The following is a 17,854-nucleotide window of genomic DNA, read 5'->3' as shown; positions in this document are numbered from 1 at the left end:
CCCAACCTCCTGAGGTTTTAAAATGCTCAATCTAGAACTGAATACTAGGACTTCACATGTGGTCTGGCAAGTGAAGAGTATATTTGGATCTTTATTGGCTGCTTCTCTATAAGAGAGTTCAATTAGGCATCAGGACACATTACCAAAGGGAGAAGTGGTATTGGAGTAGGAGAATTACAACACGTCAACTCATAACATCACTGCATCCTTGTTGTTTAGTCCAGAACTCTACACACATACACCACACAGTTCTTTACGTAAGTTTAAAATCATTTCCTGTCTTTTCAACTGAGCTAAGGAATCTTTGGGCTTTTGTTTTTTTGGCAGAGGTCCCTGACCAATGAATTGAGTGGCAGAGGTAACTTTAGAAGTACTGAGCTGAATCTACAAGTTAGGGAAAGTGGGACTTGAGAACAGAGAATGTTGTATAAAGTGTACAGCAGTCAGAGGGCTCTGGTTCCTGACGACGGTGGCAATTACCCAGTTATTCATTCATATTGCTCTTCTTTTCACCTATAATAGGAATTATTTCCTCCATGTAGTCACCAAAGGTGGGTGGTTGGAAGACGAGGCCAAACGAAGCAATTTCAGGGAAAGACTCAAAAGTAGAGAGCAGGGGACCCTAGGCTTGGCCTGGTGCGGGTACTCGAACCATCACAGAATCCGCGGGAGCGCGCGCCCTCCCGGAGCGCGCGCCCTCCCTGGGAGCGCGGCCTCGGGCCTTCACTCCCCAGAGCCGCGCGGGCGGGAGGCGGGGCGGCAGCGCGCGTACGCGGGCGGGGGCGGAGGGCAGCAGAGACGACGTGTCGACGTTGGCGCCGGTGCGGGCGATGACGTGTAGGCCCGCGCCGGCTCAGCGCCTTCACTCCTTGCCGGGTCTGCGCGTCTGTCCCTCGGTGGGGCAGCCCTCGTGTGTGGTGCCCGGTGACTGGGAGTGACCTCAGAAGGGCCCGCGTGGGGCGCGGAGGAGAGGGGACGCGCAGCTGCCCACCGGCATCCTGGTCCCGGCCCTCCGCTCCCCACCAGGCGTTGGAAGTAGAGATAAAACCGAAAGGGAGGGAGGCGCGGAGGCAGGAGCGGGCGGAGTGATGGGAACCGCGTGAGCGCGGCCAAGAGGTGAGGAGGTGGGGGAGTGGGAGGGAGGAGGAGAGGGGTGCAGCGGTCGGGAACGGGCGGGAGGTGGGGCCGCAAGACCCCTGGGCCAGCCTTAGTCAGACTGGGCAAGCCCAGACCTGTCACCCTTCTCCTGGCCTGGGACGCATCTGCTGGGACCTATCCCTGCTCAGTCCAGGAGTTTGAAGGTGGGGGTGGGGATGAGAAGTGCCACTTACTTCCCAGGTGTAAAGGCCACAACGTGGCCACTTGGGGTTATTCTTGTGTCTTGTGTATGGGTAGTTTGTTTTCATTATTATTATTTTGGTTTCAAAGCCGTGGTGAGAGTTTCCTTTGGTTAGATTTTGGGAGGAAAATCTGCCTCCTGGTATATCAACCCCCTGGCGCACACACACTGAAAAGTGAACAGACTGGGTAAGGAATTTACTATGGTGAACTGTGGATGAATTTAGCAGTTAAGGAGTCTAGAATGACATTTTGAAACAAACAAATTTGTGTGCTAGGGAGATGACACGGGTATGAGGGTGGTTTTTAAAAATAGATTACATATCATGAATTAACTTATTAATGAAATTCAGAATGCTCTGGTATTTGTTATTGTTTGGTTTAAAAGAAACATAATTTTAGTGACAATTAAAAGTTTGACATAAATGGTATCACATGGGCAGTTAAAATTGATAATCATGTTTTCAGTCTGTCTTACCTCAAGTTATGGTTAGGTTGAATAGTAGATATCTCCATAACCAGATTTTATGTTTAATTTTTTTTCTGATTATCACAAAAAGGAAGCACAAAAGTTGAGAACTCCACTTTTGATATTAGTCTAGATTGTGCTTCAGTCCATGTTACACCTTTATTTTTAATGATGGTTATAATAGTCTTACATGAGGAAAATGATCCCTAGAGATGCCAGTTAAGTGTAGGCTAAGTAAGCTTTGTCTTTTTTTTTTTTTTTTTTTTTGGTAAGCTTTGTCTTAAAGTGACTTAGTTTTTATGACTTAGCTTTCTTGATCCCTGTCAGTTTTTTTGTCATTCATTCATTCATGTCTTCAAATGTGCCAAGCAATATGCAAATCTGGCAAATAAAGATACAGTCCGTGCTCATGGAATTTTGTATAGTAGTGGCACCCTTTTAAGAGTGAATCTTGACAAGGGTTCTTTTTCATACCATGAATATCTAGTTGATCAAGGCAAAGCTTTTTACAAGAATATACTATTATAGATGTTTATGTGTAACTTGCATTTAAAGAGGAACAGCATTAGTTGATGTTGTCTTTGGTTAAAAAGACAGTATACATGCTAGTGGTGTGCCATTTAAGAGGAGTAAGTTTTTCTTTTTGCAAAGTTGGTGTAAATATAAAGTTCACAATTGGAAATCTACCAGAAAAAAATTAGTATTTTTCCATTCTGTACATTGGTCTGATTAATTTACCATGTGTTAATAACTTGTGATTTACATAAGTAATAACATAAAGCATATTTCTCAGGGACATGTCTGTTGACTAACTAAATAAATTTATTACTCAGTAATACCTTCCTTGAGGAGATAGTTGACATAAGCACTTTCAGCATGAAATATGTTGTGATATGAGGTGGTATAGTTTTCAACTTGAAGATGTCTACCTGAAATTGAAATTTTAGCAAAATCAGCATTTATTGATAGAAAAAGTACAGAATTATCAAGGAGAGTAAGATGCATATTAAATATCCCTAATCCCCAAATCCAAAATCTGAAGCATTTTAAGCTCTTACATGAACATCATAAATGGAAAATTACATACCATGAAACTTTTTTCATGGACGAAAACATTAAAAGTACTATGTAAAATAATTTTCAGGCTGTGCATAGTGGTATGTACCTATAATCCTAGCTACTCAGGAGGCTGAGGTAGAAGATCACAAGTTCCAAGCAGCTTTGGTAATTTAGCAAGACTGTCTCAAAATAAAAAGGGCTGGGGATGTAGCTCAGTGGTAGAGCAATCCTAGGTATAGCAGAACAAAAAAGTACCATCTCATTTAAGTCCTACATTTTGCATGTGGATGAACAAATGAAGATAAATCTATTATTTGTTTTCATTTTTCTATTTACTCACTATGTTTTACAAGTTTTCCTATTTTTATGCTATCTCTAACTTTTGATTCAAAGATAATACAATTTAATTCATGTTTGAGCATTCTGTTTAGATTTTGAAATGTGAAAGGGGCATTAGAAGTCATTTTGTAAACCACTTTCATTTTATTGATGAGAAAATTGATACTAGAGAAGTTGGCTGTTTTTCTACCATGCATGAAGCAAAAAATGGCACCAGAACTTAGTTTTTCTTATTTTTATTTTACTTATACTATATTATTCTGCCTCTCCTCATTGTTATCTGACTAGACTAATTCTTGGGGAGCTTTTAAAATCAAGATATAATCTCATTTATCTTGCTGGTTTCAGTATATTTTGGCTAATCTTCCTCTGTTTCTCTGATTAACTCTCCAAAGAGGATTTTTAGGAATTGCATTCATTATCAGAGGTTTATAGTAGTAACATGGAAAATTAGGTTGAAATTTGGAGAGGCACATAATAAAAATCCTAGTAACGAGTAAGAAATTTACAGTTAACAATAAGAGATTTTAGGATATATTTTAATAAGATAATTGCTGATCAGTGAATATTTATATATGAAGAAGGAGAAGTTTACACCTACTTATTTAATCACTAAACCAAAGATTGCCAAACTACTGAATCAGAATTCCTAGCGATGGTGTCTAGAAATATGAAAGAAACTCTCCAGTGATTATAAACAGTTTGTATTTTGGGGTAAATTCTACTTTAAACCTATGAACTCAACAGCTCTTACTTTAGGATACTATCTGTCTCATTAAACCTGAACTTCAAAAGAAGCAAAGTAATTTTTCTCAGGATTATAGAGAAGCAGTTGCTAATGTTTTCTACTATTTTCAAAGATTTGTTAGGTCATTTTAAATTAAGTGAATGGCTAGCAAAGTATTCAGTTATGGGTAGCTAAGAAATATGATACATAGAATTTGATAAGAGAAAGTGCAAATTCCTTTTTCCAAGAGAGGAAATTCATGCTTACTGCTGAAATAGCTCCTCTAGTTAGGAAAATTTTATTTACTCTTTTTTTGAAAGTGAATAGAATGCCCTTAGGCTAATCAAATGGAATGATATGAAGATGTTAAATTCTTCTCTTAAGCATAAATAGAAATAAACACACCTTTATCTTCATTTAAGAAACTTAATTATAAAATTCTACATAAATTATTTTGAAGAAGAAATTTATTTGGGGGTGATAACTCAATTTACAAAATAATTTCAGTATATCTTTTCCAATTTGAATGGATTTTTAAAATGAGGCCTGCTTTGGAGTAGTACCTTTAACACTAAGGAGTCTTACTGAACATTCTCCAAGGAGTGAAGGAAGCTTTGCAAAAATATAGTATTATCTTTATTCTGAGGATTGGAATGGTAAGGAATGCCTAAAAATCACTTTTGGGTAGCTTCATGGTTTTACTCTGAATATACATCATCTAGCAAATATTTACTAAGTTCCTAAGCATAGGCCAATAACCACACAAGGTACTGGGGAAAAAAGCAAAAACTACATTACTTATGATCTATTGGAGATCAGTGTGAGGTTCCTGGTTTTGTAGGACTCTTGAGTGTACTGACCTGAGGCAAGGCCTTGTCACTCATTCATTGAATCTGAAAATCAGCTTGGAAAGAAAATGAGTACACTGTTAGGAAGTTTAAAGAGTGGATGATTTCACTCCAATTATTCAGAGCTAATGTGTTCATACATTATTTATTAAAAAACAGAATATTGGAAAAACATTGATAAGATGCTGAATCCAATGGATATTTGACCTCATGTAATATTTTGCGTGGTTAATTACTACCTCTTTCTTTTTCTTTTCCTTTTGTTTTGATGATATCACACTTCTGGTTCTCTCTGGTCTTTTTGGCCTCTTGCTATTCAAAATCTCCTTTATAGACCTTTTCGTTATTTATTCCTTGAAGGCTTGTGCTTCTGCACCTTCTGTCTTCTTCTTAGTCTTCATACAAATCTGTGGGTGATTTTCCCCGCAGTATTTACAAGGGTAGGCACTAGATTGATTTTTGCTAGCTTGGTCTACCCAGCATGCTGTCCAGCATGTAGAAATACCAGCTAAGAAGTATCAGTGAAATGAGTAAAAGCTGTTTTATTCATCTGCTGTGATTTATCCTTCCTAGCCCACCTCTGCCCTAGGGTTTAGCAACTATTGACTTTTCTTTTAACCTTACTTTTTCTTTTCTGCTGTATTGTTTGAGACATGAAAATGCTTGCCTAAATATTAATTTTGGAATTGTCTACTTGTACAATTTTGAGTTCTTTGAAAGAATGGCATCATCAGTTGAATAAATCACAACTCGTTAGATTTGGGGGAAGGCATAAAAGCTTTTCTTTCATGTTTGAGCATATTTTCTACTTTGTAAAACATTTTATCTCAGAAGATTGAATAATCAAGTTTCTGTGAAAAAATATTTTTTGGGTCTTTTGAAGATGATATAAATAGATGTGTAGGAACCTAAGTAAAATACTGCCCCATTTTGTGGCAATTTTGTCTTCACTTTGTGCTTTCTGTCAATTCCTCCATCCATTCATTACATGAAAATTTACTGAGGACTTCCTATGCCTTAGACACTGTTTTAAGTGCTATGGATATTGCAGGGAGCCAAGTTCACAGTCTATTGGATGAAGCGGACATGAACATGGAAAAGAAGTCATAAGTGCTGTGGAGTAAAGTGGAGTAGGCACAGAGAAGGATCAAGGGGGGGGGTGTTATTGGATAGGATGACTAAGATAGTCTTCTCTGTAAGATATTTGAGCAAAGACCTGAAGGAAACAAAGGAATTGTTTATGTGGTATCTCCAAAAGGAGAAATTGATGTTTATATCATTGGAAGGAAGGGCAATGTGCTGCCATAATGAGCAAGGAGGAGCATTTATGAGGTCAGATTAAAACATAGAACATTCCTTCAGGCCTTTGAAGATAATCCAGAGATAAGATTTTAAGCAGATAAGAGAGCAACAGTGTTTGTGAGGTTTTAAAAAAGAGTTATTCTAGCTAGGTATGGCAGTGATTCAGGAGGTTGAAGCAGGAGGATCTCAAGTTTAAAGCCAGCCTCAGCAAATTAGTGGAGGCCTTAAACAAATTAGTGAGACCCTGTATCAAACTAAAAAATAAAAGGGCTGGGGATGTCGATCAGTGGTTAAGCGCCTCTGGGTTCATTCCCCCAGTACCCAAAACAACAAAAACAACAACATCCAAAAAAGAAGTATTTTAAAATAAAGGGGGGAAAAAGACAAAAAATCAAACAAAACAAAACATTTTTGTTTATATGCAGAAACTAGATATTTGGAATTAAGAGTGAAAACGGGAAGAATAAATAGAAGGCTATGAAGCAGACTTTCTCTACAGACTTACAGAATATTTCTAACACCATGTGTGCATTTTTGTTTTACATTGACCAATTCTCAGATACCAGTTATGTCCTACAGTTAAATTTAATTCTGTCACTATCTACCTGGAATTATCCTCATATCCTACAAGTTAAAGGCTCACTTCAGATGCCATCAGAAGTCTGGGCCTTCTAAGCATCTGACTCATTTGCTATAAATCCAGGGTTCCCATTACACATTGTTTGAGTTCAAAAATTTGCAAGAATGACTCAAAGAACTCGGGGATGCATTTTACTTGTATCTATTTATTATAAAGGATATTGTAGAGGATACAGATGAAGAGATGCCTAGTGCAAGGTCTAGAAGGGACCCAACCTCAAGGAGTTTCTGTCCCTTTTGGAGTTGTGGTGTGCTATTCTACAAGCTGGTAGGTTGTTTCACCAACATGTGAGTTCATCATTTCTTCTTCAAGAGTTTGTTGTACAGAGTTTAATTGACAGCTTCTCAACCTCCTGCTCCCAGAGGTTAGTGGGTGTTGCTGGAAATTCCTAGCCTTCTAATTACTTGGTCTTTTAGGTTACTGGCCCAACCTGTCACTTTATTGTCATAAACTCAGGTATGATCAACAAGGGCTTGCTATGAATACAAGAAGAGACTCCTATAATTCAGGAAATTCCAAGGGTGTTCTGTGTTGGAATCCCAGGACAAATTCCAAATCTGTTTCTTTTTTGGGGTGTGGGGACTGCTGATTAAACCAGGGGTGCTTTATTACTGAGCTACATTCCCATTCCTTTTAATTTTGAGACAGAGGCTCATTAAGTTGCTGAGGTTGTCTTCAAACTTGTGATCTTCCTGCCTAAACTTCCCGAATCTTTGAGATTACAGGCATGTACCACCATGCCTGTAATAACTGAGAAATAACATTGGATCTAGCAATGCTGAGGTTATTTGTGACTTTAATAGCTCAAATAGTAGAGGAAAAAACCTTATTGGAATGGAATTTTTGCTATAGATAGGAAGTAGAAAAGTGGAATGGTAATTGAAGAGGGTAAAGCAGAGATTTTTAAAATTATGAACGCCACTACAGCATGTTCTTAGGTTTGGGGAATGATTTAATGAGGAAGAAAATATTACAGATAAGGAGAGAGGGGATGGTTTCAACACAGTATCTTTTTATCATTTGTTCCCAGGACTTAAATAATTTTTCTTGAATAAATTAACAAATTCATTTATAAAACTATCATCAGATGCATTTTTTTTTTAGATCAGTGCTAGATAAAAAGTGGAATAAAGAACATTTTAGTAATACCTTTTTTGGATTGTTGTGAGAATTAAATTATAGTTTTCCTTGGTTGGATTACCATCTTGAGGTTACTCTTTCATCCTCATTAACTTGTTGTTTCCTAAGTCTTTGCATTTTTCTTATAATTCTTTACTAATCTTTTACTTTGCTTTCCTTTTTTCCCATGTGAACTTTTTAAAAATTCAGAAATCTGAGATCCCTCTTATGGATTAATTCTTAGATGTAGAAGACATATTTGTTAGTAAAGTGAAGGAAGGATTTTTAAATGTTTGTTGCAAATAAAATTCAGAATATGGAGTTAAATTTAAATTTCAGGTGAATAACAAATAATTTTTTACTTACTAAAATCATTAGGAGCTATAGAATATGGAGTATTTTAAAATTTTCCAAAAAAAGTTGTTTATGTGAAATTCAAATTTATCTTTACATTTGTGTTTTTGTTAAGTCTGGCGACTACAGTTTAGAGTAAAGATTTTATGATTCTTAGTGTGAGAATGGAAATGCAAAAGTATATTGTTAGTGTTTGGGTTTTTCAATCCTGGCAGTGAAATCACATATAAATGAAGAGCAGGAAGGGGGAGTTACTTCAAAAAACTGATGTTGCTGGGGCTGGGGATGTGGCTGAAGCAGTAGCACGCTTGCCTGGCCTGCGTGCGGCCCGGGTTCGATCCTCAGCACCACATACAAACAAGATGTGTGTCCGCCGAAAACTAAAAAATAAATATTAAAAATTTTTCTCTCTCTCTCTTTAAAAAAAAAACAAACCAAAAAACAAACAAACAACAACAACAAAAACTGATGTTGCTTTGCCTGAATACTTTAAAGTATGAACTGAACATAGAAGAGTATAGAAACCAAGGACACATACAGATTTGTAAGACTGGAATGCCTGTCCTTGAGGTCATGTTAAGAGTAAGCAAAAAGCAATTTTCAAGCTGCTGTTATCAGTCTGTTTCTTGGGGCATGCATGTACTTGGATGTTAAAAAGAAAAACAAAAAAGGCTTATTTATCTATTAAGTCTGCTTCCTCCTTTTATACCAAAGAGAATGGAGAGTGGACTCTGGATTGGAAATGGCAGAATTGATTTGTACAAAATTGAAGTGCATTATGGGTGAGAATATTAAAAGAGCCTCCTGATGGTCAACATTCAGATGTTTAGTTTCTTATAAACCTGAGAATTTTTAGAGAAATGTTTTCAAAACCTATAGACATTTAGTTTGATGCTTTCATAATCATTATCTCTTATTAGACTCTGTTTACTTAAAGATTAATTATATAATATTTCAATAATATGGAAAATTTTCAGAAAATAATATTAACACTTTACTGCATACACAGATTTAACAAGTATTAACTTTTATTTGCATTGGATTTTTCTTTTTGAAAAAATAGCAGCTTTTGTTCCTTTTTGTCACTTCACTCTTTCCTCCTCAGTCCTTGAAGCTGGTATATGAGATTCTCATGTATGTTTCTACATATTTCTGTGTAATGAGATATAAATCAAGGCATACTGACGAGGACTGATAGAAATGGAATTGATTAATATAGTAAGGAAAAAAGCTTAGAGTAGGATGACAAATGTCGTCAGCTGTTTTAGAAGCCATTTATGCAAATGAGTGCTTAGATTTGATAGCTTACTGACATTAGATAGTACAGATAATTTTTGTAGAAGTACTTTGAGAGAGAATGCAACATACATTGAGTTAATAATTCAATTTATGATCTATGCTTTTTGAAAATTTCTGTAAACATTGAAAAACATAGTGTTTAACCTATACAGATGTCATTTTTATTAAAAAGTTACCAAAGTATGTCAAATTTTCAAGTATTCAATTATTTTCCCCATAAAAAATGTTAACTTGCTATCTTTAGAGAGATACATGACATTACTGTTTGTTAAAGCTTCATTCTATAATTTTTAAGCCATCAAAATGTGAATTAGGCCAGGTACAGTGTCACACACCTATAATTCCAGCAGTTTGGAATGCTGAGTCAGGAGAATCACAGGTTTAAAGCCAGCCCCAGCAACTCAGTGAGGCCCTAAATAACTCATGTAGACCCTGTCTCAAAATAAAAAGGGCTAGGGATGTGGGTCAGTGGTTAAGTGCCCCCTAGGTTCAATCCCTGGTACTAAAAACAAATAAACAAAAAGGTAAATTTAAAAATATGTTTCTAATGTTTGATACTTTTTAAAAGCATGTTGATTCTTTAGTAATTAATTTTTTTAAAGTAGGAGGTATCATTTATTCATGACTGACAAAACCTGTTTTTTTTTTTTTTTTTTTTTTTTTTTTTTTTTTTTTTTAGTTTTTTGTTTTAGTTGTAGACAGACACAATACCTTTATTTTATTTTATTTTTATGTGGAACTAAGGATTGAACCCAGGGCCTCAAACATGCTAGGCAAGTGCTCTACCATTGAACCCCAACCCCAACTGCAAACCTTTTTTTTTTTTGCCCCCAGTTTTATTATTTATAATTTGTTGCAAAGAAAAATGGCTTAGAATTTTTAAATGTAAGAAAGAGAAAAATGGGCTTGACCTTTTCAAAGATTTCAGTTTAGGAAGCTATAACTGGATGGAGTATGATAGGGAAATGGCATGTCAGCTCAGAATGAGGCACACAGAAAGTGTTTCTATGGATTGTATTTGTCAAGGCACATTTCTGACTGATATAACGGAAGAGATTACCCTGTTTCTATGATTAGTTTATTATAAATTACATCATAAATATCAAATCTACTAGAATGTCATGTAATTTTAGGTTATACAATACATCCTTTCAGGAAGATCAAGTATGTTTTAATCTGCTTTTTCACTGCTGTGACCAAAAAAAAAAAAAAAAAAAACTGACAAAAACAATTTTAGAGGAGGAAAAGTTAAATTGGGGCTCATAGTTTCAGAGGTCTTAGTCCACTGACAGCTAACTCCATTGTTCTGGGCTAGAGGTGAGTCAGAAGGTCACCAAGAAAGGGTATGGAGGAGGAAAGCAGCCCAGGAAGCCAAGAGGGGAGGAGAGGATTCTAATTTGTAATACCCTGTGAATTAGTTCTCTGTTTTTCTGTTTCTTGTTTACTGTGCAACCTCATTTGAGTCCTAATTTATGAAAATTTGGCTTCCAGTTTTCTATATTTGAGAGGCAGAGGTAGACATTTCTTTCATTATCACCATGTATGTGTCAACCTCTTATATGGTATTGGTATTAGAGCTATTTATAATAAAAAACTAAGGTCATCATATCTTAAATTTGGAGTAACACTGAGAGTAAAAATGAACCAAATTTTTAAATGCTTCAGGAAAGGAATGGTGCTCTATATAATTGTGTCACGGAGGACTATAAAGTCAGGAAAACCCTTTCCTTCTCAACATCTAAGGCTGAGCATCACTAGAGTTTTGGTTTGGTATTAAGAATGTATCTCTTGAGAAGATGTATTCAGAGTTTTTGAGTCAAATAAATTTTTCAGCCTATGTTCCTTGAACCTTTGTAATGAGAATTATGTTTTTTAGACATAATCTATTATAGGTCATTTTCCACTGGGACCAATGGGGAGAGAGTTAATATAAGCACATGTGTAGTGGGTCTGTTCCAGATTTTCTTGAGAGTGATTTGTGTACTTATTTGATCTTTGTGAGGTGTTTATTCAGACTCTTGTTGTCCTCATAAGAAGCTGAAATATTCTAGCCACTTGTTTTCCTAAAGACATTTAAAGAAAATGATTTTCTTATGCTTTGTGAAAAGTAAGATCAATATAACTGTAGGGGATCTTCTATAGTATAAATACTGATTTGTGGTTATGTGCTTGTCAAGGCTTCTCCACTTGCCCCAATCTTTGGATGGGAACTTTGATTTGTATGTAGTTAGTTGAGTAAGTTAAGAGAATAACAACCCTATACATATTTTTTTTTTGTTTTTAAGAAATCATTATATATTTTGTATTACATGAAAAGTACATATGTAGGTATGTAATTGTCTTTCCTATGCTTCCTTTATTCTCTCTTTTCCAATGTGTTTCCTAACTTAAATGGGAACTGTTTTAGTTAGCTTAGCAACATTGTGATCAAAATATGCAAGAACAGCTATGGGGGAAAGTGTATTTGGGGATCATGGTTTCAGAAATTTTTGTTTATTGATGGTGGAGTCCATTGTTCTGGGCCCAACGTGAGGCAGGCCATCATGATTGATGGACATGATGGAGGAAAGCAACTCACCTCCTGGTGGTCAGGAAGCAGAGAGAGAAAGCCCAAGAAGGGGCCTGTCGGGAAGAACAATTCTTCCAGGATGTATCCTCAGTGACCCATCTCCTCCATCCATGCCCCATAGTTATCATCCAATCAGTCCATGCAAAGTAGGATGGACTGATTAGGTTATAGCTCTCACAGTCCAATCACTTTACTTCTGAAAGTTTCTGCATTAACATAGGAGTTTTTTGGGGCACCTTATATCCAATCTTAACAGAAGCTGTTCAAGAGCACTTGCTTTTTTCTTAAGAGTGAGGTGGGATCTAAAGTGAACTTGTGCCTTTACCACATAAATCAATGCTTTCAAAATGTAACATCAGAAAAGAGACATGATATATGGAATATTCTACCTCAGGCATGGTCTTATAAACAAATGGCTACTTGCACCACTATTGAGGCAGAATTTTTTCAGTTTAGTGTTGGGGTCTTTGAAGACTTTAGAATGCATCTTCGCAGCCCTTCACTGTGGGTAGAAAATTTAAACTCTAGTGTTCTAAAAAATTTATTTTTATTTTTTAAAATATTTTTTTAGTTGATGGACCTTCATTTTTTTTTATTTATTTATATGTGGTGCCCAGAACTGAACCCAGTGCCTCACACATGCTAGGCAAGCGCTCTACCACTGAGCCCCAGCCCCACACCCCTAAAGCATTTATCGTATGCCTTACTTATTTGTGTGTGTGTGTGTGTGTGTGTGTGTGTGTGTGTGTGTGTGTGTGTTCTGGGGATTAAACAGGGGTTTAGGAGTGCTTTACCTCTGAGTTACATCCCCTTTTTTAAATTTTTGTTAAAAACTTTTTGAAACAGGGCCTTGCCAAGTTGCCCAGGTTGGCCTCAATCTTGTGATCTTTCTACCACAACTTTTTGAGTTGCTGGGATTACAGGTGTGTGCCACTATGCTCTCAGCTCCTTAGTTTTCTGTAGATGATACTAGCTATGTACAGTCCTTGAGAGGATTAATAGAAAAAGTCATTCAAGATACATTCAATCATTCAATAGAATTTAATCATCTCACAGAACTCCATTATTAAAGGCTGGTAGAATGTATACTGCATGTGAATTAAATTTTTTTTTTTTAGTTGTATATGGACTCAATGCCTTTTTATTTGTTTTTATGTGGTGCTAGGATCAAACCCAGTGCCTTACACTTGCGAGGCAAGTGATCTACTACTGAGCTACAACTCCAGCCCTACTGCACGTAAATTCTGACTTCCAATTTCTTACTAGATGGGTTTTTTCTTTCACTATTGACTTGGGGCAAAACTGGTGATTTAAGGATGAAGGACACCATCTCTACGACAGTGGAGTTTTTGCTTCATCTGTGAACTTGTTAGAAATGCAAACTTTTATGCCCTCATTCAGTGCTGTGTGATCTTCCATATCAGAAAATTGGGGTGAAGATTAAGGTGGTAGGGCTCAGCAATTTATTTTAGAAAGCCCTCTAGGTGACTTTAATAAATAATAAAAATTGAAAATTTCTGCCCTATGCTGTCCACTAATTCCTGATTTCATATTTTTCCTTTACATGCTTCAGGAAATATGTTGCTCACTTTTAGAAAAATTCATTTATAGCTTTCTGAATCATCTTAATTTCTACAAATGCTCTCCTAAATTCATTCTCAATGGGCAGTTGGAATCTAAAGTTGGCTACCCTATGGAGTTTATTTGCAAATTTTTTGGATTGAAATTCTCCAGTGTGATGTAGACTCCAACTGGTTTTTTAAAAGTATGTTCACATACCTGTTCCTTACTGATTTGCAGTGTAATTATGTATGTTTGTAGATCTTATCATTTTGTTTCTGATTTTTAATCTTATTATATTTTGCTCAGAGAGTGACCTATATCAGGGGTCAGGAAACTAATTTGGTCACTCTGAGCCCAAATATACTTTTTATTTCTTTTCTTTCTTTATTATTGGCAGTGCTGGGGATTGACCTCAGGGTATTGTGCATGCTAGGCAAACACTGTACAACTGAGCTTCTTTGTCTGTGACTCGTGCTGGATTATTTCTTTAGTGCTCTCTTTCAGGTCATACTTTTCCTTTTAGCTGTGATTAATCAGTTCTGTAGTCTATCTGTTGATTGTTTTCAAATTTAACAATTATATATTTTTATTTCTAAAATATATTTTCAAACCCTGCAAGTTCTTATTCAGTATTTTAAAAATCCTTTCATTTTTTTTTCAATCTCGGTTATGTAATATCTAATTATTTTAATATATGAGTCAGATTTTCTAGGTATTAAGCTTTATAGAGATTTAGTTAAGAGGAACAGCAGAAGCTGGGAGTGGTCTAAAATATCTTGTATGTCCCTTGCCCCCATCCATCTGTTTTTTTTCCTTCTTATATTGGACAGTTTTGGTCAGATAATTGTTTGTTGTGGAGAGGCTATCCTGTGTTTTATAGAATGTACAGCAGCTTCACTGACTTCTACCCATCAGAAATCATAGACCACTTTCACTTCCTTTCTAATTGTGATAACTCAAAATGTCTCCAGATATTGCCAAATGTCCTGTGGAGAGTGGTGTGGGGAGGGAATCTAGTTGAGCATTGTTTTAAGACTTAGAAAACTTATTTGACATTCTCTGGGGATTTTATAACTGTAAATAGTACTTTTGTTCTAATAAGCAATCTTAAGCCAGGACAATCTTAAAAAGAGATAGATAAGGATTCTCCAAATGCAAATATTATTAAATCTATTTGCCTGGAGATTGGTTGTTTAATTGCCAGCATGCTAACAGAGACTAGACATAGTTATCTGACTTTCTTTTTTCCTGGGAGTTTACCATCGCCAGCTGCTTTGATTCTTTCTTTTTTTTTTTTCTCCTGTTCCTATTTTCTCCATTTTTCTTCCTTTTTTTAATTGAAAAAAAAATTATTGAGTACCAAAAGTGTTCCATGTTAAGAAGCCAAATATATGAGCATCAGTGGGAAGAGCATTGCAAACAGAGAAAACCACTGGAAAGTTGTGTAATTTGAAATCAGTGCATGTAAAATAAAATTGGGGAAAATATTGTCAGTTTTCTTCATCTCTTTATATTATTGGTAGTAGTAAAACAATATTTGAGGCTTATATTCAAATACTGTGTAGAAGTCACTTTGAAGTAATAGTATAGTAATATTCTGAAACAAATATCTATTTGTTCCTTTTTCTTTTCTGCAACCATAGTAAATGTGTTATTTAAAACAAAACAAAATGAAACAAAAAAACCTTCAAGAGTTGGAAATGTATCAGGAGAATTTTTAATTGTTTTTTCTCCCCCTTGCCTTGTATTGGTCAGTTTTTTGAGTCGATTATACCTCCCATTTCTGAACAGATAAATATCATCTTGTTTTGTTTCAGTTTCAGGTTTCTCATTGCAGGGATCACTGATTGAGAAATAGATGGCTTTGCCTCGCCTCACAGGAGCCTTGCGCTCCTTTTCAAATGTTACCAAGCAAGATAATTATAGTGAAGAAGTGGCTGACTTAAAGGTAAGTTTTTTAGATGAGAACTCTTATAGAGTATGTACATATATTTGACATTGCTTTTTTGTTCTTTGTGCTAAAATGGAAGGTTTATCTTGTTTGGCCTGAGACCAAGAAGGAGAGTAGGTGTACTGATGTTCCTATGGGACAACTTAATATTAAGCACCCATCACTGTACTGTCAAGAGGAATAATCAGAACTATAATTTTTCTGTTGCTAAGGTCCCTGGCTCAAATTATTTTGTGATATAATCCAGTAATTTACTTCTGAATTATCTGAGTAAGTTTTTAGGTCTCTGGTAAAATTTTTATCAAACAAACAGAAACAATGTCTGTACCTTAACATGAGAAATATAAATATTAATCTCTTGAGCTCAGTAGTTGGTCTTATAATTGGCTTATGCTTATAATTGGGATTAAACCTCTTATGAGAGGTATTTAAAGCTTAAGAAAACACTTGTTATTTAAAAAGTCACTTTATGATTAAAATTTCAAAAATAAATATGAAACAAAATAAGAAACAAAAGTTTACATTGACTACAGATTCTTTAGCTTTTCTAGTAAATATCAACTCCTACTTTTCATAATAACTAATATGTGGAAAAGTTTCCTCATGAGTCATTTTATACAATAAATATTAATTTTACCTTTGCTGTAAATATAGATTCCACCAGGGCAAAATGGTTATCATTTTGAAATGTCACTTTTGTCTTATGAAAGGAACTTCTTCAGTCTCTGTCCTATATAGGTTCAATGAATGTATTTTCTGTACTACAAATTAGGGTATATGGTTTGACAAAGAATTTCTCCTGATGAGTAAACTAACTTATATAAAAAGTATCAAAAAATTACATGTACTTACAAATTTAATTAATATTAAACAAAAATAAAAGTATATTTTGTCATGACTTACAGAAAAAAAACTGTGCATATAGTTATAAAATATTTAGAAGAGATTCTTAGAAATGCCTTTGACATGTGGTGTATTAGTTTTCACAAAATGCCATTGATTGGAAGGCTAAACAACAAAAAATTATTGTCTCACCAATCTGAAGCTAGAAGTCGAAATTAAGGTGTATTGGCAGGTTTGATTTCCTCTGAGTCTTCTCTCCTTGTATCAGCATGTTGCTGGTGTCTCCTTAAGTGTTCAGATTTCATCTTCTTGTATGTTTATCAGTCAGTGGGATTGGGTCCATTCAAATGGCTTTATTTTAACTCAGTTACTCCTATAAAGGCCCTGTCTTCAAATACAGTCAAATCCTGAGGTACTAGGAGTTAGGACTTCAACATATAAATTTTGAGGGACACAGTTGAGCCCATAAAATATAGATTTTGATCAGTTGGTAGATGTGAGGATGTTTGTATTACTATGATGAATTTATTTATTTTTAATGTTTAGATTACTGTGTTTCTTCCTGAATGTGATTTTGGATAGCAAAACCTGTAGCTGTTCATACCAAAATGTATTTTGGATAGTTTTAAAACCATTTATCTTTGTTGAAATTTATTAAAAAATTAAAGTAGTATTAAGAATCAGTTGAATCCTTTAAGGACATTTCAACACATAAATAATGGACTGACTTTTCACTAGAAAAAGGGTAAATGTTTAGGAAGTTTAGTCATATTATTGTGAACTTTATAGCGTTGAAACTATACATGAACTGCACATATGAAGAAATGAGCCATGTAGTAGTTTGTGAAGGATCTGACCTTGCACTGTTCTTTTAAAAAACAGTAGTCACTTCAGGTGTTGATTCCTGACTTTATTTTAGGATAATAATATTTCCTAGTAGGTTGGAATTTTATTGCTAGAAGTCTTTATGTAGTTCTATTAATAGCGTCACTTAAAGATTGATTCTAGGAAATGTTTTTCCTCTAACAATGCAGAATTGTGTCAGATACAAAACAGTAAACCTTTACAATAGGAACTATTTTATATTTTTTCACAGCACTAAAAATAGGGTATATTCTATACCATTAGTTACTATTGATAGTTTACACTTGAATTCTTTTCTTTTCTTCTTCCTCAAGGCCTTTAGCAGGTAATTCAGAATTTATTATGGAACAGAAGATTTTAAAATTTGAAAGTGAATAAGGACTATCTGCTTGTCCCATATCATTTCATTTATTCCTTTTGGCTTTTAGTCCTTTTTTTCCCAAAAGTGGTATATATAAAAAGCTGAAACTTTTTATCTCAGAAAATGCCAAACATGGTTGGACATGATACATACACCTATAATCCCAGCCACTCAGGAAGCTGTGGCAGGAGGATGGAAAGTTTGAGGCC

General features: G+C 35.3%; 1 protein-coding gene across 3 annotated transcripts in view; it reads left to right on the top strand.

The window, feature by feature from the left end:
• Positions 1-772: 772 nt before the first annotated feature.
• Positions 773-17,854, top strand: part of ASCC3 (activating signal cointegrator 1 complex subunit 3) — a 409,213-nt gene continuing 392,131 nt past the window's right edge. For 2 of the 3 annotated variants that reach the window (XM_081294720.1, XM_081294718.1), the window contains exons 1-2: positions 774-1,116; positions 15,444-15,574. In XM_081294720.1, the coding sequence (XP_081150846.1) occupies positions 15,485-15,574 (90 nt within the window). In that variant the 5' untranslated portion in view covers positions 774-1,116; positions 15,444-15,484. Of the gene's footprint in view, positions 1,117-15,443; positions 15,575-17,854 lie in introns of all 3 variants that reach the window. The other variant, XM_081294719.1, reaches the window with a different exon arrangement.

Source organism: Spermophilus citellus (genome assembly GCF_964194105.1).
Source record: "Spermophilus citellus genome assembly, chromosome: 5".
Classification (NCBI taxonomy): Eukaryota; Metazoa; Chordata; class Mammalia; order Rodentia; family Sciuridae; genus Spermophilus; species Spermophilus citellus.
This window is presented reverse-complemented; position numbering and strand designations above follow the sequence as displayed.